Consider the following 23689-nt stretch of genomic DNA (forward strand, 5'->3'; position numbering starts at 1 on the left):
ATACTTCCCCCCTTACATACTGAACCTCCTTACATACTGCCCCCCTTACATACTGAACCTCCTTACATACTGCCCCCCTTACATACTGAACCTCCTTACATACTGCCCCCCTTATACTGAACCTCCTTACATACTGCCCCCCTTACATACTGAACCTCCTTACATACTGCCCCCCTTATATACTGAACCTCCTTACATACTGAACCTCCTTACATACTGCCCCCCTTACATACTGAACCTCCTTACATACTGCCCCCTTACATACTGAACCTCCTTACATACTGCCCCATTACATACTGAACCTCCTTACATACTGAACCTCCTTACATACTGCCCCCCTTACATACTGAACCTCCTTACATACTGCCCCCCTTACATACTGAACCTCCTTACATACTGAACCTCCTTACATACTGCCCCCCTTACATACTGAACCTCCTTACATACTGCCCCCCTTACATACTGAACCTCCTTACATACTGAACCTCCTTACATACTGAACCTCCTTACATACTGCCCCCCTTACATACTGAACCTCCTTACATACTGCCCCCCTTACATACTGAACCTCCTTACATACTGCCCCCCCTTACATACTGAACCTCCTTACATACTGCCCCCTTACATACTGAACCTCCTTATGTACTGAACCTCCTTACATACTGAACCTCCTTACATACTGCCCCCTTACATACTGAACCTCCTTATGTACTGAACCTCCTTACATACTGCCCCCCTTATATACTGCCCCCCTTACATACTGAACCTCCTTACATACTGCCCCCCCTTACATACTGAACCTCCTTACATACTTCCCCCCTTACATACTGCCCCCCTTACATACTGAACCTCCTTACATACTGCCCCCTTACATACTGAACCTCCTTATGTACTGAACCTCCTTACATACTGCCCCCCTAATATACTGCCCCCCTTACATACTGAACCTCCTTACATACTGCCCCCCCCTTACATACTGAACCTCCTTACATACTTCCCCCCTTACATACTGCCCCCCCTTACATACTGAACCTCCTTACATACTGCCCCCTTACATACTGAACCTCCTTATGTACTGAACCTCCTTACATACTGCCCCCCTTACATACTGAACCTCCTTACATACTGCCCCCTTACATACTGAACCTCCTTACATACTGCCCCCCCTTACATACTGAACCTCCTTACATACTGCCCCCCTTACATACTGCCCCCCTTACATACTGGCCCCCCCTACATACTGCCCCTCATGCTCCCATAGCTTCATCTGGTGTCCAGTCACAGCAGATGTATTGCTCATTTTCATTCTCTTCTTATATCCTTGGTCCTGTGAGTTTTTGTTTTTCTCTTTAACTACCCTTGAATGCAATTCCTCTGAACTGGAATCACATTTGCAAAGTGGCAGAGGATAAATAACTGCCTCGTCGACAAACTTGCTTCTCTGAAGAAGTTCAAGAGTGACAGTGCCTCACCTACAAGACCACCCCAGCACCTTGCTCACACCTAGCTGAGCAGTTTGCCACTGGGTCTCTGATTGGTTTTGGCATCTGCCAACCAACCGGCACCTGGGCGTGGGAATCCCTTCACTTAGAGGGTGACTTACAGCTCTGACAAGTTGGAAAAATACAAAAATGAGGGGATTCGTACTTGGCTATCAGGCACTCCATCAGCCAAGGACACTGCTGGTAATCTCTACTCCCACCTTCTTTCCAGAAGGGCCCCTCTACTCACCCCCAGATGGTCCAGCTAGTAGTCCCATCCGCTATTGGAATTGAGCCATTTAGGGGGCAGAATGGGGCCTGTGTTTCCCAGATGCTGTGACTGAGCTGGGTCCTCCCACTCCCGCTACCCATCAGATTGGCACCTAACCTCAAGGCATTTGGGGGATCCAGCCACGGAGTCAGGAGGCTCCAGGTGTGCCCGGCTGGGTTTCCTGCCTGAGATCCCTTCATCACCTCCAGGGTGATTCTTGTGAGCAAACGCCGCCTTCTCTTCCCTCCCTCCAGAGAAGACCTCTGAACGCCATGGGGTGCCACCCCTGCTGTTCTCGTGTCTATGTCAGGGCGTGAGACGAACCACTCCTCTGGAATTCTTATCAGCAGACGCTTTTGCTGAAGGACTGCCATTGTCCCATTGCTTGTGGCTCCTGGTTCCCCCACCCCTGGTCCCACCATTTGTGGTTCCATGGCAAGTTCAAGAGCCTGGGGTGCCCTGGATGCGCCTGGGTACCTAGCCTCCCAGGGCAAATGTCTTGCTCCCCCAACTTGCTTCCTCTTGCAATCCCATCATTGCCAAGCAAGAGTGAGAACCTGAGGGAAGACCTGTGGGCTAGGACTCAGCTTCTGAGTTTTGGGGGGATCTGGGAGGGAGAGAAAAGGCTAAAATAGTGAGAGAGAGGCTGGAGTTAGGAAGCCCAGTTTTTGCCCTGCCTGCCACCTGCTAGCTAGGTGACCTAGTAAATCGCCTCCTCTCTCCAAGCCTCAACTTCCACCGTTGGAAAATGGGACAAATAACATTTATTTCTTAGGATTGTGTGACAGTCAACGAGTGATCATTTGGAAAACTAGTATCATCTAATATTTCCTAATCACACACCAGGCCAGGCATTGGGCCAAGCACCTTGTAGCAATGTTCTCACTTAATCCTCTGATGAACCTCCCATTTTACAGCTGAGCAAACTGAGGCTTACAGAAGGTCAATGACACAGCTATAGTGGCAGAACCAGGCCTCACACTTAGGCCGCCCTGACCCCAGTTAGACCTCTTCACCACCGCACAAGACCAGCCTTCAGGCCCAGCACAGGGATTGGCACAGTACAGACATTTAATACATCTTTACTGAATTTTTTTCTTAGCAAATCTATGCACTGGGAGAAATTGAAGTCATCATTCACTGAGCATGTCCTATGTGTGAAGTGCTTTACACATTTTGCTCTCGATCTCACTCCAAAAGGATGGCAACATGACTCCCATTTTCCAAATGAGGAAACAGAGGTTCAGAGAGGTCAAACAGCTTTCCTTAGGCCACACAGCAAATAAGGGCTAGAGCAGAGGCTGAACCAGGCCTTCGTTGGCCTCCATTCCCATGTTCCCACTGTCCCTCTGTTAGAGGTGGCCTACGAGGCTGGTATCTGGGGTATACAACCTCTTTTTCTGAACCCCCTTACATACCATACCGTCCCTCATGCTCCTAGGTGCCTAAAACTTCACTTCTGAGGCAAAACCTCCCTCATCCCCCTGGCACCCCGGAGTAGAAGCTTTGGGACAGGCCCCTGAAGAAGTCTGACGGTGACTAGGGTCACACCAGGGCAGTGAGTAGCTGGCTGGTCTCAGGACCTTTCCCCAGAGCAGATCATTGGAAGGAGCCGTCTTTTGGTCCTGCTGTTGGCGCGGGGGGGGGGTGGGGGGGGGCGGCACTGGGCAGAGAAAAACAGTGACTCAGGAGCCAGCTGAAGGCATTAGCAACAAATTGCTGACTTCCCAGTTTTGCTGTGGCTGCCCAGTGCCTGGCCCTGTTTATCATGGTAATTTGGGAGGGGAGGGAATGTGTAGGCGGCTCGCTGAGGGCTGGAGAAGGCTTGAAGTTAGGTTTCCTAAACCCACATCAACCTAGGAAACAGTTACAGGAAGGAACGCCACAGATGGTTTTCTGTGAGTGTGAGTATGCATGTCAGAGAGCGGCATGACAGCAAGAGAGACAGAGAAAGAGAGAGAAGCAGAAGTCAAAAGATACACAACAGCAGAGGAGGCCAAGAGAGGACAGAGAGGAGACCGAGATATGCAGGAAGGGAGAGAGAGAAAGATAGGGAAACAGCTATAGGAAAAGATAGCCCAGCAGGCATGGCTCAGTGGTTGAGTGTCGACCTATGAACCAGGAGGTCAAGGTTCGATTCCCCCGTCAGGGCACATAGCGGGGTTTCAGGCTTGATCCCCAGTGGGAGGTGTACAGGAGGTAGCTGATCAATGATCCTCTCTCATCATTGACGTTTCTATTTATTTATTTTTTAATTTAATAAATCTTTATTGATTCAGATTATTACAATTGTTTCTCCTTTCCTCCCCCATAGCTCCCCTCCACCCGGTTCCCACCCCACCCTCTGCCCTTACCTCCCCCCCCCACTGTCCTCATCCATAGGTGTATGATTTTTGTCCAGTCTTTTCCTGCACCCCCCATAACCTTTCCCCCTGAGAATTATCAGTCCACTCCCTTTCTATGCCCCTAATTCTATTATATTCACCAGTTTATTTTGTTCCTCAGATTTTTAATTCACTTGATTTTTAGGTTCACTTGTTGATAGATATGTATTTGTTGTTCATAATTTTTATCTTTACTTTTTTCTTCTTCCTCTTCTTAAAGAATACCTTTCAGCATTTCATATAATACTGGCTTGGTGGTGATGAACTCCTTTAGCTTTTTCTTATCTGTGAAGCTCTTTATCTGACCTTCCATTCTGAATGATAACTTTGCTGGGTAGAGTAATCTTGGTTGTAGGTTCTTGCTATTCATCACTTTGAATATTTCTTGCCACTCCCATCTGGCCTGCATAGTTTCTGTTGAGAAATCAGCTGACAATCGTATGGGTGATCCCTTGTAGGTAATTAACTGTTTTTCTCTAGCTGCTTTTAATATTCTCTCTTTGTCTTTTGCCCTTGGCATTTTAATTATGATGTGTCTTTGTGTGGTCCTCTTTGGATTCCTCTTGTTTGGGGTTCTGTGCGCTTCCTGGACTTGTAAGTCTATTTCTTTCACCAGGTGGGGAAAGTTTTCTGTCATTATTTCTTCAAATAGGTTTTCAGTATCTTGCTCTCTGTCTTCTTCTGGCACCCCCATAATTCTGATGTTGGTACGCTTGAAGTTGTCCCAGAGGCTCCTTACACTATCTTCAACTTTTTGGACTCTTTTTTCTGCTTTTCCGGTTGAGTGTTTTTTGCTTCTTTGTTTTTCAAATCTTTGACTTGATTCTTGCGTTCCTCTAGTCTGCTGTTGGGTCTCTATAATATTTTTTATTTCAGTCAGTGTATGTTTAACTTTTAGTTGGTCCTTTTTCATATCCTCGAGGGTCTCGCTAAATTTATCGGCCTTTTCTAGGATATTATTGAAAAGCCTTATAACTGTGGTTTTGAACTTTATATCCAGTCATTTGTTTTTGTTTTTTTTTTAAATATATTTTATTGATTTTTTACAGAGAGGAAGGAAGAAGGATAGATAGTCAGAAACATCGATGAGAGAGAAACATCGACCAGCTGCCTCCTGCACACCTCCTACTGGGGATGTGCCCGCAACCAAGTCACATGCCCTTGACCGGAATCGAACCCGGGACCCTTCAGTCCGCAGGCTGACGCTCTATCCACTGAGCCAAACCGGTTTTGGCTATCCAGTCATTTGTTTTCCTCCATTTCTTTTGTTTGTGATCTGTTTCTTTGCCTCTGCATTTTCACTGCTTCCCTGAGTTGATAGAGTGGCTTTGTGTGCTAGGTTTCCTATATGGCCCAGTGGGTCGGCCTCCCCAGTTAACCTGAGGTGGACACTCTTGGTGCACCCCTTTGTGGACTGTGTGTACAGCCTTGTTGTAGTTAAGTCTTGATTGTTGTTGGTATCACTGGGAGGAATAGACCTCCAGGCCAGTTGGCTGTGAGGATCAGCTGTGTCTACGCTGGGATAAGTTTGGTGCTGGAGACAGCCTTATAGGATTAGACTTGCCAAATTGCAAAAGCCTCTGTGCTCAGCTTGGATGGGGTAGAGTCTCAGGGCGGAGCAGACAGTCTTGGCTTCCCATCAGCCCTGCCCTTGCCTGTGCACCTCCAGACCTCTGCCTTCCGCGACTCCCCTGAGTTTCTGCCTGACAGTTCAGATTCCCCCTGTAAGAGCGTGGCTCCCCAGGGGCTTGCCCGGAACTGGGGTTCAGTGCAGTCGGAACTGGGGTTCAGTGCAGTCAGGAGCTTCCGACTCCCTTCCGCTAGGGAATGCCTGTGGCAACCTCCACATTCAGCTTTCTCTGCCAGCACTCGTGTGCGTGCATGTGCCTCCAGACCCGCCGCAGCTCCCCTGGGTCTCTGTGTGCCTTTTTCTCTACCTGACAGTCCAGACTCCCCCTGTATGAGACTGGGTCCACGGGGTTTCACCCGGAACTGGGTTTCAGTGCCATTGGAACTGGGGTTCAGTGCAGTCGGAACTGGGGTTCAGTGCAGTCGGGGGCTTCCTTCCCCCTCCCGCCAGAGAAAGTCAGCCAGGCACTCAGCCACGCTTCCTCTCTGCGCACGTCTCCATACCTCAGCCCTTTGCTGCTCCTCTGATTCTCCGTGAGCTTTCCTCTTTCCTTCTAGTTGTAGAATTTCCACTCAGCCAGCCTTCCTGTGGTTCTGGATGGTGTCCGTTCTGTCTTTTAGTTGTAGTTTTGGAATTGTTGTGCGAGGCAGCAGTTTAGGTGTTCACCTATGCCGCCATCTTGGTTTCTCTCATCATTGACGTTTCTATCTCTCTCCCTCTCCCTTCCTCTCTGAAATCAATAAAAATACATTAAAAAATAAATAAAAAGATAATGCATTCAACAAATGCTTGTTGAACACCTACTATGAGCCAGGTGCTGTCCTCGACATTAAAAAATGCCACAGTGGACAAAACAGACAGAATCTCTGTCCTATGGGTCTCTCTAGTGGGAGACTAGAGAATCCCAGAAAGACAGGTAAAAATCCAGAGAAGCGCAAAGAAAGACAGAGGGAACTGTATGAAGAGACCCTGAGATGGGTCAGGCCAAGGAAACAGAAGAGACAGAGCCAGACAGGGATGCAGAGATAAAGAGAGCAATGGACCGCAAGACAGAGAAGGAGCAGAGTGGCAAGAAGGTGGAGATCTGAGCACAAGCAGATGAGCAGCATTGCAGAGGCGAAGAGGGGCCGAGCCCAGTGGCCCTTTTCCTGCGAGCCTGCGTGGTGCCCTCTCATTCACCACCGCCCCCCCCCCCCCCCCCCCCGCCCAGTGTCCTCTGAGGCAAGGTCTCAGCCCTCGGTGACCAGTGACTAGGGAGCGGGTCTTGGGTTCCAGTGCCATTGGCCTTGGAGACTCTGGGCTGTGCTGGGGTCAAGCTCCCAGGTGCACCATCCCTGCACCCAATGCTCTGGGCTCCCCTGCACTGAGCTGGCAAGATCTGAGATGCTCAACAAGCATGTGTTGACTTCAGGTGCTTTCTCCTCATTATGTGGATGGACGGGCCGGTGAGGCCCAGGCTAATAGGCAGGATGGCTGCTGGGCCTGCTGGGTGGGGCGGCAGGGGGTGAGCACTGACCTGGGAGCCAGGATGACATGATGGAGGCTGGCTCCCTCCTCACAGCCGGCGGAGGGCGGGACACTCTCTAAGACTCCTGCAGCCTCACGATCGTGGAGTCTGTGTATCAGGGAGAGCAAGTTTTGGAAGAGAACCGTGTTTGAAAGCTGGGACTTTGACGGTTGCTGATGCCTGTTTCCGTGGAAACGGGCCTCAGAATCAGAGGCTGAGCCTGTGAGCTCTGCTCTGGGTGGCCTAGATAGCAGGGGAGATGGTCGCTCTGCACCTCTCTCATTGCCGGTCCCTGGAGTCCCCTCAGCCTCACCATGGGCTGATCCCTGGGGAGAGAGAGGTGGCTGGAAAGGAGGCTGTGAGCTCAGGACTCCCAGGGACATAACTCACAGGTACTGAGTTCTCATTGGGTACCCCCCCCCCCCACCACCACCACCAGCACGGTGTCCTGCTCACGGAAGGAGGAGAATGGATGGCTCAGTGTCATGTGGTCTCCATGACACTCGTCCTCAGCGTGGACTTATTTTATCTCAACATGGATCCTTCTTTCACTCAACATGCATGTAAGCCCGAGATGAACAGGAAACAGTCCTTGGCCTCCCTCCATGAGCGCTGAAGCTGGAAGGGTCCTCCTCTGCCCTGAACCAGCCGTGGTGCTCTCACACGTTGGCTGTTCCATGCCTCACGCTGCAACCTTGCTCGGGTCCCTTTAGACCGCTGGTGGGATGACACACTCCTACTCAACCTTCACAGCTTACCGCCTCTGCAAAGCCCCCTCCCTAGGCGGGAGTGCCTCCAGGCACGGGCTGAGCCCTCATCTCCGCGTTCCCAGATGAGGTACAGGCATCTCTCCACCTGTGTGGAGTCCCTTCCCTTCCCACCTTCTAGGTGTTGGCGCCGTGCACACAGGCGGAGGGAATGGGAACTAGATGGGGAGACATAATGAGTCCAGTTCTGGACACGTGGACTTGGAGGCGCCAGAAGGACGTCCAGGTGGGAATGCCTTGTCACTACACAGAGCGGGGACTGACGCTGAGAAAAAGGTCTGAGCCAGTGGCACGGATTCAGGAGTCATCACGGCGGTTCGGGTGTGGTCCACGCCATGTGCGTGGTTGCACTGCCCAAAGAGAAAGCGAAGGTCAAAGACAGAGCCGATGAGAGCTGCTCCCTGAGCAGAACCACCCAGCGGACCACAGACCTGCGCGTGAGAAATAAACGACCCTTATGATGAGCCACTGCGAGCTGGGGCTGCTTGTTAGTAACCTGGTATCTAACAGTAGCTTGGCTAATAAAATTGCAACAGGAGGCAGGAGAAAAAAGGTTCCTTTAAAGGGTGACAGAGGGGAAGGAAGGATCAGGCAGAGCCCCTGAGATGGTGAAGGAGGTTTTAGGAGCATCCTGACCTCTGCACCACCCACATGTCTTCTTTCTCACAGGTGATGCTGGGGTCACCTTGCTCCCACCAGGGCTTGGATCCAATTCTAGATGTTGATGACCCCCAGGCTGTACCTTCAGGCCAGACCTCTCTGGAGCTCCAGTCTCATCACCTACCTGTCTCCTGGACATGGAATGGGCTTTTCAAACTCAACGCGTCCCAGACCGACCCCATCATTCTCTGCATCAACAGGCTTGCTTCCTTCCTGGGCTCCCTGACTGGCAGCCCCATCACTCATTCCGGAAGCCTGGAAGTCTTCTATACCCTCACACACTGTCAGCTACCAGGCCCAGGACATTCTCAGCCATCGGCTTCTTCCCATCTGCCCTCGCAGCACCTCACCTCCCTGCTGCTGGCCCCTCCCTGCCTCCAGGCCTGCTCATTCCACAGCGGCTCCCAGAGTGCTTTCTGAAGCACTCCCCTGGTTAAAGCCCCTGCCGGCAGGACAAAGACCACGCTTCCTGGGATGACACTCAAGGCCCCGAAAGGTCCAGTCTCAGTTGAATAAATTAATTAATGCTGCCCTGTCTGTCTGAAACATAGTGCACACCTAACCCCCCCTCCCCTGACTCCCACTCAACCTAACCCCCCCTCCCCTGACTCCCACTCAACCTAACCCCCCTCCCCTGACTCCCACTCAACCTAACCCCCCCTCCCCTGACTCCCACTCAACCTAACCCCCCTCCCCTGACTCCCACTCAACCTAACCCCCTCTCCTGACTCCCACTCAACCTAACCCCCCCTCCTGACTCCCACTCAACCTAACCCCCTCTCCCCTGACTCCCACTCAACCTAACACCCTCTCCCCTGACTCCCACTCAACCTAACCCCCCCTCCCCTGACTCCCACTCAACCTAACCCCTTCCCCTGACTCCCACTCAACCTAACCCCCTCTCCTGACTCCCACTCAACCTAACCCCCTCTCCTGACTCCCACTCAACCTAACCCCTCCTCCCCTGACTCCCACTCAACCTAACCCCTCCTCCCCTGACTCCCACTCAACCTAACCCCCTCTCCCCTGACTCCCACTCAACCTAACCCCCTCTCCCCTGACTCCCACTCAACCTAACCCCCTCTCCTGACTCCCACTCAACCTAACCCCCTCTCCTGACTCCCACTCAACCTAACCCCTCTCCTGACTCCCACTCAACCTAACCCCCCCTCCCCTGACTCCCACTCAACCTAACCCCCCCTCCCCTGACTCCCACTCAACCAAACCCCCTCTCCTGACTCACACTCAACCTAACCCCCTCTCCCCTGACTCCCACTCAACCTAACCCCCCCTCCCCTGACTCCCACTCAACCAAACCCCCCCTCCTGACTCCCACTCAACCTAACCCCCCCTCCTGACTCCCACTCAACCTAACCCCCCCTCCTGACTCCCACTCAACCTAACCCCCCCTCCCCTGACTCCCACTCAACCTAACCCCCTCCCCTGACTCCCACTCAACCTAACCCCCCCTCCCCTGACTCCCACTCAACCTAACCCCCTCCCCTGACTCCCACTCAACCTAACCCCCCCTCCCCTGACTCCCACTCAACCTAACCCCCCCTCCCCTGACTCCCACTCAACCTAACCCCCCCTCCCCTGACTCCCACTCAACCTAACCCCCCCTCCCCTGACTCCCACTCAACCAAACCCCCTCTCCTGACTCACACTCAACCTAACCCCCTCTCCCCTGACTCCCACTCAACCTAACCCCCCCTCCCCTGACTCCCACTCAACCAAACCCCCTCTCCTGACTCACACTCAACCTAACCCCCTCTCCCCTGACTCCCACTCAACCTAACCCCCCCTCCCCTGACTCCCACTCAACCTAACCCCCCCCTTCCTGACTCCCACTCAACCTAACCCCCACTCCCCTGACTCCCACTCAACCTAACCCCCCCTCCTGACTCCCACTCAACCTAACCCCCCCTCCTGACTCCCACTCAACCTAACCCCCTCTCCCCTGACTCCCACTCAACCTAACCCCCCCTCCCCTGACTCCCACTCAACCTAACCCCCCCTCCCCTGACTCCCACTCAACCTAACCCCCTCTCCTGACTCCCACTCAACCTAACCCCGTCTCCTGACTCCCACTCAACCTAACCCCCCCTCCTGACTCCCACTCAACCTAACCCCCCCTCCTGACTCCCACTCAACCTAACCCCCCTCCACTGACTCCCACTCAACCTAACCCCCTCTCCCCTGACTCCCACTCAACCTAACCCCCTCCCCTGACTCCCACTCAACCTAACCCCCCCTCCCCTGACTCCCACTCAACCTAACCCCCTCTCCTGACTCCCACTCAACCTAACCCCCTCTCCTGACTCCCACTCAACCTAACCCCCCCTCCTGACTCCCACTCAACCTAACCCCCCTCCACTGACTCCCACTCAACCTAACCCCCTCTCCTGACTCCCACTCAACCTAACCCCCCCTCCCCTGACTCCCACTCAACCTAACCCCCTCTCCCCTGACTCCCACTCAACCTAACCCCTCTCCTGACTCCCACTCAACCTAACCCCCCCTCCCCTGACTCCCACTCAACCTAACCCCCCTCTCCTGACTCCCACTCAACCTAACCCCCTCTCCTGACTCCCACTCAACCTAACCCCCCCTCCTGACTCCCACTCAACCTAACCCCCCCTCCCCTGACTCCCACTCAACCTAACCCCCTCCCCTGACTCCCACTCAACCTAACCCCCCCTCCCCTGACTCCCACTCAACCTAACCCCCTCCCCTGACTCCCACTCAACCTAACCCCCCCTCCCCTGACTCCCACTCAACCTAACCCCCCCTCCCCTGACTCCCACTCAACCTAACCCCCTCCCCTGACTCCCACTCAACCTAACCCCCCCTCCCCTGACTCCCACTCAACCTAACCCCCCCTCCCCTGACTCCCACTCAACCTAACCCCCCCTCCCCTGACTCCCACTCAACCTAACCCCCCCTCCCCTGACTCCCACTCAACCAAACCCCCTCTCCTGACTCACACTCAACCTAACCCCCTCTCCCCTGACTCCCACTCAACCTAACCCCCCCTCCCCTGACTCCCACTCAACCAAACCCCCTCTCCTGACTCCCACTCAACCTAACCCCTCCTCCCCTGACTCCCACTCAACCTAACCCCCCCTCCCCTGACTCCCACTCAACCTAACCCCCCCTCCTGACTCCCACTCAACCTAACCCCCCCTCCCCTGACTCCCACTCAACCTAACCCCCCCTCCTGACTCCCACTCAACCTAACCCCCCCTCCTGACTCCCACTCAACCTAACCCCCTCTCCCCTGACTCCCACTCAACCTAACCCCCCCTCCCCTGACTCCCACTCAACCTAACCCCCCCTCCCCTGACTCCCACTCAACCTAACCCCCTCTCCTGACTCCCACTCAACCTAACCCCCTCTCCTGACTCCCACTCAACCTAACCCCCCCTCCTGACTCCCACTCAACCTAACCCCCCCTCCTGACTCCCACTCAACCTAACCCCCCTCCACTGACTCCCACTCAACCTAACCCCCTCTCCCCTGACTCCCACTCAACCTAACCCCCTCCCCTGACTCCCACTCAACCTAACCCCCCCTCCCCTGACTCCCACTCAACCTAACCCCCTCTCCTGACTCCCACTCAACCTAACCCCCTCTCCTGACTCCCACTCAACCTAACCCCCCCTCCTGACTCCCACTCAACCTAACCCCCCTCCACTGACTCCCACTCAACCTAACCCCCTCTCCTGACTCCCACTCACCCTAACCCCCTCTCCCCTGACTCCCACTCAACCTAACCCCCTCTCCCCTGACTCCCACTCAACCTAACCCCCCCTCCCCTGACTCCCACTCAACCTAACCCCCTCTCCTGACTCCCACTCAACCTAACCCCCTCCCCTGACTCCCACTCAACCTAACCCCCTCCCCTGACTCCCACTCAACCTAACCCCCTCTCCTGACTCCCACTCAACCTAACCCCCTCTCCTGACTCCCACTCAACCTAACCCCCTCTCCTGACTCCCACTCAACCTAACCCCCTCTCCCCTGACTCCCACTCAACCTAACCCCCTCTCCCCTGACTCCCACTCAACCTAACCCCCCCTCCCCTGACTCCCACTCAACCTAACCCCCTCTCCTGACTCCCACTCAACCTAACCCCCTCTCCCCTGACTCCCACTCAACCTAACCCCCTCTCCCCTGACTCCCACTCAACCTAACCCCCCCTCCCCTGACTCCCACTCAACCTAACCCCCTCTCCTGACTCCCACTCAACCTAACCCCCTCTCCCCTGACTCCCACTCAACCTAACCCCCTCTCCCCTGACTCCCACTCAACCTAACCCCCCCTCCCCTGACTCCCACTTAACCTAAACTCCCCTCCCCTGACTCCCACTCAACCTAACCCCTCTCCTGACTCCCACTCAACCTAACCCCCCCTCCTGACTCCCACTCAACCTAACCCCCCCTCCCCTGACTCCCACTCAACCTAACCCCCTCTCCTGACTCCCACTCAACCTAACCCCCCCTCCTGACTCCCACTCAACCTAACCCCCTCTCCCCTGACTCCCACTCAACCTAACCCCTCCTCCTGACTCCCACTCAACCTAACCCCCTCTCCTGACTCCCACTCAACCTAACCCCCCCTCCTGACTCCCACTCAACCTAACCCCCCCTCCCCTGACTCCCACTCAGATCTGTTTAGATTTGGCCTCCTCCAGACAGCTTTCCCTGCCCACCTCCCACTTCATCCCACTCCACCCACCCTGGGCTAATTTAAATCTCTCTCCTTTTAGACGCCCCCCCCCCCTCGACACTTTTTTAAAAAAATTGATTTCAAAGAGGAAGGGAGAGGGAGAGAGAGATAGAAACATCAATGATGAGAGAGAGTCACTGATAGGCTGCCTCTTGCTCGCTGCCCACTGGGGGTGGAGCCTGCTACCCAGGCATGTGCCCTGATGAGCAATCAAACCGTGACTTCCTGGTTCATAGGTCAAGGCTAACCACTGAGCAACCAGCTGGGCTAAGCACCCCTTTTGAAGCCCCATTACATCCCTCTTGCGCCTTGTCTCAGAGCTCTGAGCTCAGTATTTTTTTCTTTCTTTTTTTTTTTAAATTGTGGTAAAATATACACAACATAAATGTTATCCTTTTAACCATTTAAATACAGTTTAGTAGCATTAAGTATATTCACATTGCTGTGCAACCATCATCACCATCCATCTCCAGGACTTTTTCATCTTCCCCAACTGAAACTTTGTATCCATTAAACAATAACTCCCCACCCCTACCCCTACCCCGCCCCAGCCCAAGGCAACCACCATCGAAGTTTGTAGCTCTATGAATCTGATGACTTTAGATGCCTCATATGAGTGGACTCACACAATATTTGTGTTTTTTTGTCTGCTTATTTCATTTAGCATAATATCTTCAGGGTTCACCCATGATGTAGTATGCATCAGAACTGCATACCTTTTTTTAAAAAAAAAAACTTTTGGTAGTTTTGCTATTTTATTGATTGATTGATTGATCAGCTGTCTCCTGTACTCACCCCGACTGGGGATCAAACCTGAAACCTCGTTATGTGCCCTGACCAGGAATGGAAGCTGCCACCTTTTGATGTATGGGATGATGCGCCAACCAATTGAGCCACCGGTCAGGGCTGCATACCTTTTTCAAGGCCAGATAATATTCCATTGTACAGATTGTACTGCATTTTGTTTTCCATTCATCTGTCAATGAACATTTGGGTTGTTTCCATCTTTTGGCTATTGTGAATAATGCTGCTACAGTTACTGGTTTACAAATACGTCTGAGTGCCTGCTTTCAATTATTTGTTTATATATTCCACCTAGATGTGCAGCTGGTGAATCATATCATAATTCCATGTTTAATTTTTTGAGATATTGTCATACGTTTTCCATATTGGCTGTTCATTTTACATTCCCACCAACAGTGCACAAGGGTTCCAGTTTCTCCATATGCTCACCAACACTTCTCTCTCTCTCTCTCCCACACTCTCCCTTTTCTCTAACAGCCATCCCAGTGGGTGTGAAAATGGCCAGCCCGTTTGACTCCAGTAACCTGATTCCCATAGTGGTGCCCGAGGGCACCTCCTCTCGGCTATGCCAAGGAGCTCTTGTTGTCTGCTCTGGCGTTTCTCTGAGACCAGGGCAAGGGTCAGCTGCAGACCACGGGCACTGCGCTCTGGCCACAGGGACTGCCTGTCAACACCTCCAGTGGACAGGGCGCCTCCCTGCTGCAGAGCTTCCTTCCCGGGCCGGGTGCTCAGTTGGTTCGAGCGCTGTCCTGCTACACCAAGGTCACTAGTTCGATGTTTAACTCCCTCACATCCTTTAGAACTCAAATGTCACCTCCACAAAGACGCCATCCCTGACCATCAACCCCTCCCCCGTGGGATCCGCCGCGCCATTCCTCGCTCTTACGGCATCCTCTCCTCGTCAGTCCGTAATGACATATTCATCGTGTGCCTATGGAAGTAAGGAACCCCGTCTTTCCCGTTGGGGTGGAGGCTCCATGTGGAAGGAGCCTGCCACCATCTTGTGCATCATTGCATTCTCAGCACCGACCGTGATGCCCAGGCCGTACCAGAAAGCCTTTGTTAAATGAATTCTTTGTTCAACATTTAACACACTTTCCTTGAATACCTGTTCTAGGCGTGGGATAAAGCTCCCACAGTGCTTACATCCTAATGAGGGAAGTAGGTAAGAAAAAAATACAAACATAATATGTCAGGTGGTGATTGTTGCTATGGAGAAAAACAGAGCAGGATAAGGGGGCAGATGCCATTCCATGGAGGTTCGTTAGGGGAGGGCCGCTGCTGATGTTTGATGGGGGACCTGGAGGAAGTGAGGAAATGAGTGAGGCTGGGAGCAAGTGTTCCAGGCAGAGAGAACAGCGTGAGCAAACGTGTGGCAGGTGAGTGAAACGCAAGGAGGAACTGTACCCCTGCACAGAGGCCGGGAGGGGGTAACCGCAAGGCCAGTACACTCTGGAGAGGAGGTGGGGGAGGGGCAACAGGAACCTGGGAAGGAGGACCGCATCAGCTTCCTCCTGCTGGGTATCTCTGGCAAGACCTTGCCTTGTCTTTTCTTCTACTTCCCAGCATCCCCGGCTCCGGGCTCGGGACTTAGTAGGTGCTTTCTATCTAGAACTAAACCCGTTCAAGAAAATGCCTGAAACCATTTTGCTATGACAGGTTGGCTCAGGACAGACAGAAGACATTAAAAAACACACTTGATTTTATTTTTAATTTTTAATGTAATTTTTATTGATTTCAGAGAGGAAGGGAGAGGGAGAGAGAGAGAGAAACATCAATGATGAGAAAGGCTCCTTGATTGGCTGCCTCCTGCACGCACCCCCACTGGGGCTCGAGCCCACAACCGGGGCATGTGCCCTGATGGGGAATGGAACCGTGACCTTCTGGTTCATATGTCGACACCCAACCCCTGAGCCACACCAGCCGGGCAACACATTTGATTTTAAATGTAAACCCACTACCTTCTTCCTTAGCACCTCTGTTTGCTGGCTCCGCTATGCTAATAACATCAGGAATAAGAACTTTTTTCAATTTACAAAATGTTTCCCCAATTACTATCTCCGCTGCGCCTCCGAACAGCCTTCAAAGCAGCGCGCTCCATTGTCCAGAGGCTGTGGGCCTGGGGCGGGCCAGCACTACCCACAGCCCAGCAGGCTCCCTATCAGTTCCTGCTCTTCATCTTCCCATCTGCCTGACTTAACACTCCTTTCACTAACAAGAGAGGGACGTCACCTGCCCCAAGCCCACCCGCCAGCCTCTCAGCCGGGTTGAAGCCAGGTTTCTGGGTGCTGGATTTTGCATTCTCCCCCATGGAGGCCCCATCCCCTTTGGGGAACGTCTGCTAAAACCAGGCCGACCAGCCTGGGCCCAGGCCTCCCTTGGCAGAGCAGCCCAAGGTTTGACCAGAGTTGTCTCCCCAGAAATTCCAGGACCCAGGGTGCTGTGGACTGGAGGGGGATGGGATGCATGCTCAGGGTCCATCTGAATAGCCCCCAGGGGTCCCCACCCTCCCAGCAGCCGTGAGGAATACTGACCTGCAGCATGGATCCTCTGGCCACCTTGGCAGGCACCAGTTCTTGGGCTGAGCCTATGGGCTTGAAGCCCCTTTAACTGAGACCTTCTGGAGGCCTGGCCCCCGCCAGCCTGAACCCAGAGCCCAGGATTTCTGCCCCCCCCCCCCCCCCCCCCCGTTTCTGGCAGCTGAGAGAAGGCGTGGCCATTCTAGCCTAAGCTTAGGATTCACCTCTCCTCCTTCTCTCCCACCTCACCCGCCTGCCTCTTCACATTCTGGTCAGTTATTCACTTCTGCTTCTTTCACCACCGTTGCTGGGGACGGGAGGTCCACCGGTGAGTGACCGTCATTCCCTGGCCAGGAGGAGCTCAGTCTTGTGTTGTGGGGGAAACGCACACATGACCACACCCATGCTGTGTTGCCAACAGCAGCCTGCTGTGGCCAGGGGTGGCACAGGGGCACTGGTGGATGGCGCCTGGCCCAGGCTGGAAGCTCAGAGAGGACTGCCTGCCTAGGTGGATTTTAGAAGAATCAGGAGGAGTCTGTTACAGGAAGAGGCTTTTGTGCACAGGGTTTCACAACAATGTAAGCTCCACGGGGTAAGGAATTTTGTTTTATTATCCCAGTGCCTAGAATAGTGTTTGATACATAGTAGATGCTCAATAAACAATAGCTTAAAAGAAAGAAAGAAAACAAAGGCAGGAGGAGGGAAAGGAGGAGGAAGGGAGGGAGTCAGGGAGAGAGAGAGAGAGAGAGAGAGAAAGGAGGGTGGGGAAGAGAGAGATATCTCAAGAAAGAATGAATGAGTCTGGGTTGGATGTGTGAAGTCCCTGGTGCATTCCGGGAAAGGAAAAGTTCAGTAGTTCTAGGTGCCAGCAGCTTAGGTGGGTGGGGCTGGGTGAGTGGCCTTATCTAATCCTGTTACTGGTGGGGTCCATTTCTTATACCCCCGGGCCCCAGAGCTACTGTGAGGATTGGGACCCTTTTTCCTCTTACGGTCCCTATAGCTCCCCGTGCCTCGCCTCCGCTGGATGTTAACAGGCACACAGGTATTAAACCGGTGCTGGAGACACACAGATGACTCAGAATTAGTTCCTTCCCCCTCCCCCTAGTCTGGCTGGTTGAGACAGACAGTAAACAAGTGGCTACAACAATAGGCAGAATGAACTCGGAGCTACCATGTAGCTTCAAACAAAATGAGACCAAGCAGAGGGATAGCGGGATGGCTATTGGTCTAGAAGTGAAAAGCAGGGAGGGGAGGGGGTGTTCCTGGGGTTGTGGAGGAGATGCCTTGGAGGGGATGTCAGTCTACAGGAATGGAATGGTACAGAAGGGGGTTGAGCCTGGCTGGTGTGGCTCAGTGGTTGAGCATCGACCTATGAACCAGGAGGTCACGGTTCAATTCCTGGTCAGGACACATGCCCAGGCTGCAGGAGGCAGCCGATCAGTGATTTTCTTTCATCATTGATGCTTCCATCTCGCTCTCGCTCTCCCTTCCTCTCTGAAATCACTAAAAATATTTTTAAAAAAATAATAAAAGAAAAGAAAGGGGTTGATGTGGGAGGCATTCCAAGGGGAGAAACCAGGCCCAAGGATGTGGTCCAGGGAGGTGGGGGCCGGGGTAGAGTGGGGGAAGATAGGGTGGGGTTTTGAATACGGTTCCTGGGCGTTTGGGCTTGCTTCTTATGTGACTGCACTTTGGAACCCAGTGCCAGCGGCTGCACCCGTCAGCTCCCCTCTCTCCAGCAGGCGGGGGCTCCCTGGTCTCTGGGCCAGGGCCCTCCCACTGTCTCTTTTAGCTCCACCAGGAGCCTACTGACCTGGGGCCTCATTTTGTGTCAAGCCTCAGCAAAGGGACAGAGTGCCTGGCATAGGTTTCCCAAAGGTCATCCCTCTCTTCTTGCCACACAAGCTCTGGAAGGAGGTGTTGGTCCTTTTTTTCCAAGGTGGGGTGGGGAAAGAAAACTATAGAAGGGAAATCAGCATCAGAGAACATTAGAGTCTCAAGAGATAGTCAAGATCTCTTACCCCGCCTCCCCCCTTCCCCATTTGACAGATGAGGAAAATGATGCACAGATATGCCTGTGCTGCAGCCCGGACATTGACAGGGCATGGCCAATTTGGTGGTGTCCACGATTGCAGGGCCAGAGAAGGGCCCTGTTTTCCTTTAGCCAGGACCTAGCCAATACTCCTACTTTGTGGGCCTTGCAGACCCAAGATGAGTCAGGCTTCTTGTGAGTCAAGTCTGTTGACAAGCATCCCTGGCCATTCCTAGCCCATCAAAAATAGAAGTCCAGGGGAAAGGTTTGAGCAGGCCAATTTAATTAGTGTGGGCTCTAAGGTACCTTAAGTTACTCCTATTAAATTAAACTGCCTCGGGAAAAAATAACTGTAATTATTTCCTTCTCTCCCCTATCCTTGTATTTCAATTCCCTCCCAAACTCCAGGCCTCGCCCATTCACAAAACAACCTTTAAACTAGGGGCTAAGCAGAGTCAACCATAGGCTAAGGTTCAGTGTTTCCCTTTTTCTGTCCTCTTCTCCTGAGAGCTCCAGGTTCCGGCAGAGAACAGAGTGCCTCCAGAGGCGTCCCTAGGGCTTGGCTGTATTCTAATTTAGGGAGGCTGTTCCATTGAGTCGAACATTATTCCAAAAATGCACCCAGCGTCTCCTTCTTGAACCAATGCAGATCAGTTTGCTGCGGGGCATTTCTTTTAAAGCCCCTTTTCTCCCTTCTACAGATCAAAATAAGCAAACTTTAATGGTAGGGAATTATTCTTTATTTTGTTGAAATCTAGTTCTGAGTTTTTCCACTCCAAACGTGTTTTCCCCAGGACACTGACCTATCCTTTAATTGTTTGGAGCTAGGCATGTTAGGGGGAGGGGCGTTACTTGTTTATTGGAACAGCGCAGTTAAAAAAAAAAAATCAACCTAGGCTAACAGTTTCAAGGCTCCCCTAAAGATGTATCCAAACAGGCAGCCAATCAGCGCTTACACAGCTTTTTCTGCTTGACTCTTTTAAAGAGACAGTGCCGACAGTGTTTTATCACATTTAAAGAGAACCGCGCTCTAAAAACATTCTGAAAATGGGGAGTCCTCCCTATTGCGCTGGTTTTTGGTCTTAAGAGTCTCTAATGAGGGACCGACTGTGTCCTCGGGGTTCTCGGCCGGGGTAAAAAGGAGTCAGCAGCAAATAGCTGGGTCACTCTGCCAGCCTCCCCTCAATTTCCCATTGTACACCTGGGTCACTGACAATGGAAGCTTCCCTTCCCCCCACGCCTGACTCTCGTCACCCACTCCCCAATTTAGCTCCATTTATTTGAAGTTTGCAGATTTCTGTGGCGCGCATTCCGCGTCGCTGGGCGCCCAGGAGACGCCCCCCTACCCGGGCATGCCACTGTCTCCCCAAGGCAAGGGGCTAACTTGCCAGTGCTGGCCGATCTTAGAAATTAGGGGGCAATCACTCTCCCTTATCTTAGCCCAAGCCCCCGTTCCTCCCCCAAGCTCCCCAAAGCAAGCCAAGGGCCATTTGCACGCGGCTCCACTTTGGGGCTTTCCAAAGTATTTTAATGATCTAGTAAAGGAGAAGCCGCGCGCCTCGGCGCCGGCTCCCGCCGCCCAGCTCGCAGCGTGGAGCCCGGGCCGGGCGCTCGGAAACCAGACTGGGCGAGAGGGTGGACGGGGGCGGGGCTGCCGTGGGGGGGGGGTGCGGATTGTAGTCTAGAAGGTGGCCGGGGTCGGAGCCCAGGGGGAAGCCGGGCGAAGGGGAGGGGGCGATAAAGGGAGGGCTGCCGCGGGCCCAGCTCGGGGAGGTGAGGGGCAGATAAGAGACGTGGCGCGGGGGGAGCCGGCGGAGCCGAGCTGAGGGGTCCGCGCCCCCTCCCCTCCGCCGCTGCCGCAAACCGGCTCCCGCCCCCAGTGGTCCACGCCGCGGAGAGCGCTGGTCAAACCCCCTCCTCACTGGGGTCGGCAGACCAGAGCGCCCCCATCTTGACTCGGGTCCCCTCCCCACATCTACAGAAAAGAGAGGCTCGCGCCCCCCGTCCGCCCGCAGAAGCAGGGGCAGCGGCTCCTCGGCGGTGGCCGCAGCGGGGACTGCCGCGGCTGGGCGCTGACAGGGCGTCCCCCCGGCCGCCCCGGGCCCGCCCCCACGCGCCGATTGGCTGGAGCGGCTATCAATCGCGGGACGTTGACGCCCGCCCGCTCCCTCGCCGGGGTAGCCACGTTCGGTTGAGCTCCAAGTAGACCAGCGGCAGCGGCGGCAGCAGCGGTGCCGGAGGCGCAGAGGGCGGCGCAGGCGGAGCCGGGCGGGCGGGCGCGCGAGCCAGCGGGCAGCCGGGCCGGCGGGCGAGCGGCGGCGGCGGCACCGGCACCCCAGGCCGAGCCGGCGCGGGAGGAGTTCCAGGGCGATGGGGCCGCGGCCGGGGCTGACGCTTTGACAGCTGGAAAGAGCGCGGAGCCAGAGCCTGGGGGGCGGGAGGGGAGCGCGGCGAGGAGAGCGCGAGCGAGCGAGCGAGCGGGCGCCGGGGAGGGGGCCGGGAGCGAGGGGCAGCTCGGGAGCAGCCGGAGCGGTAGCGGCAGCGGCGGCGGCGAGGCTCGGCGCCCTCTTCTCTGCAAACCATGTTTGCCAAAGGCAAAGGCTCGGCGGTGCCCTCGGACGGGCAGGCTCGAGAAAAGTAAGCCCTATGTTCCAAGTGGCCGCCGGGCTGCGGGCGGGCGGGCAGGCGGTGGGAAGCAGGTGGGCGGTGGGGGCGCTGCGCCCCGGGCCCCGGCGCCGCCTGCCTGGCCCCGTCCCCGAGGCCGCGGCGGGCGGCGTGGGAGAGCCCATTGTTGGGAGCCGGCTGAGGTTGGGGCGTCGGGGAAGGGGCGGCGGGAGGCGCCGCCGGGGGAGGGGGCACTTGGTGGCCGCGGGGCGTGCCGGGCCTGGGGGTGGGCGAGGTCCCGCGAGCGAGCCGGGTCGGCCGCCCCACTCGGGGCGCTCGCCGCGGTGGCCGCACTTTGCCCACCGGGTGCGGGCAGGGGGCGCGTGGCTTCTGCAGCCCCGCAGGCTCCTTTTGTCCGCCCGCGGCGTGAGGAGTGCGTACCGGGGGCTTTGTTCGGCCGGGAGCGCTCTCCCTTCCCTGCCCTCGGCCTCGCCGCTGCTCCCGTGCCCTCCCGGGCGCCGGGCTGGGCAGGGACGGCGGCGCCGTTTTGGCCCTAGGCTTGGGGGATAGTTGTTTTGCGGGGGGAGGTAGTGAGGGCGGTGCTTCGCTGCCCACTCTAGAGCTTATCAAGCACCCTGGAGTCCAGCACTGAGTCCCCGGACCCTCGGAGCTGGGCAGAGGGTCGCAAGGAGTGTATCGTGAATAGGAGGGAAGCTATGGGATCGGGTGGTTTTCGAGTTTGCGAGACTTAAGTGGGTTTGGCCCCGACGCCACTTGGAAGTTCAAGTTTGGGGGCTCCTCTCCAGGTCCCCACGGTTTGAGGTAATGCGTCCCCGGACACCCAGCCCCCTGCTTCCACCCGCGGCTCCAGGCAGGGCCGAGCTAGCTGCTCACCTCTGGTCGGGGCCACAATGGGACAGCGCAGGCAGTGCTGGAAGCCGGCTGGCAAGTCCGGGAGCGACTGCCCCGTGTGATCTGACACCTTCCTCTCTCTCTGTGCCCCCTGCCTCCTCTCCAGGTTAGCTTTATACGTCTACGAATATTTACTGCACGTAGGAGCACAGAAATCTGCACAGACCTTCTTGTCAGAGGTGAGTGGAACTCCCCCCGTCATCCAATTTCTAGACACCCCTTCCTCCCCACCATTCTTAGAGCCTTTGTTTTCAGGAGCAGCCACTGTGGCCACCATTTTGAATTTTTATCACCTTTTGGCATTTATTGTTAGTTGGTCTTCACAGCCTTTTGGCTCCAGGAAGCCCCCCAGCGCACCCCTTCCCTCTGCTCCTCTAAGCTGTCTCTGCTCTCTCCTTTCTAGATTCGATGGGAAAAAAACATCACGTTGGGCGAACCACCTGGGTTTTTGCATTCGTGGTGGTGGTAAGTTTGTGTGATAGTTTTGTGTGTGTTGTGTCTGAGTCTTTGGTCCAAGTGAACAAAGACGGGAGCCAGGAGCAGACCCCACCAAGCCTGCCCCTCCGCATTGCACAGAGCAGGGCACTCAGACCGGGACCCTGTGAATGGGGCAGAAGAGGCTGGTGCCTAAAGTTTTTGCCTCCTCTTTCCCCTCCTGTTGAGAGCCTACTAAATCATGCCTGGTGTTTGGATAGAAACTCCTTACTTTTCCATCTCACTCCTGGCCACTAGGCAGGCAAAACCTTGAAGGATTTTTGTCAATTCTGCATGCTGCTTTAATTAGAGGGAGTGGGGGTGGGGCGGGGTGGAGGGGGATACCAGGTCTGTTTTACAACTGGCCCATCCTTTCTTTTACTATGAACTCAAAACAGGGAGAGAGAGAGAGAGGGAGAGAGAGAGAGACACTATGCGGCCTTTCCAGGCATCCTGAGAAAAAGCAAGAAGGGGCTGCAACTTCCTTTAAAGATACTGATTCAGACTGACTGGACCTTCCTCTCCTCTGTGGGCTGCCCCCCCCCCCCCCCCCAGCATCCCTAAAACCACAAAGTTTCATTTTACTGAAAACCTTAACTTGTCGCTGTTGACCTCACAGAGCACCCTTAGTAGGTCGTGAGGGGCTCTCTTATCTGTGACCCTCCCCCAGGCCCCTGGGTCCTGCTGGTGTGGGACCACCTCAGTCTGGTCTTGGTATGCCTGCAGGCTGCAGGGAGGCTTAAGGTCAGGGGGAGCCAGTTGGGAGCCAGTTGCTGTGGAGGAAGACCTGTATGTGTTGTGTGACTGATCGGTGCGGAGTCTTTGACATCCTTTTGAAAAGGAAAAGAGAGCAGAGTGGCTTTGATATTTTGGTGGAGTTCAGGAGAATGGAGTGCCATGTCTTGGGATCTTA

At 54.6% G+C, this 23689-nt stretch overlaps 1 protein-coding gene across 4 annotated transcripts in view; it reads left to right on the forward strand.

Annotated features, from left to right (window-relative positions):
* Positions 1-21227: 21227 nt before the first annotated feature.
* The window catches only part of SSBP3 (single stranded DNA binding protein 3), a 147471-nt gene continuing 145009 nt past the window's right edge, over positions 21228-23689 (forward strand). For all 4 annotated transcript variants that reach the window (XM_080656504.1, XM_080656505.1, XM_080656502.1 and 1 more), the window contains exons 1-3: positions 21228-21423; positions 22409-22481; positions 22706-22767. In XM_080656504.1, the coding sequence (XP_080512630.1) occupies positions 21368-21423; positions 22409-22481; positions 22706-22767 (191 nt within the window). In that variant the 5' untranslated portion in view covers positions 21228-21367. The remainder of the gene's footprint in view (positions 21424-22408; positions 22482-22705; positions 22768-23689) is intronic.

Source organism: Plecotus auritus (genome assembly GCF_963455305.1).
Source record: "Plecotus auritus genome assembly, chromosome: 2".
Taxonomy (NCBI): domain Eukaryota; kingdom Metazoa; phylum Chordata; class Mammalia; order Chiroptera; family Vespertilionidae; genus Plecotus; species Plecotus auritus.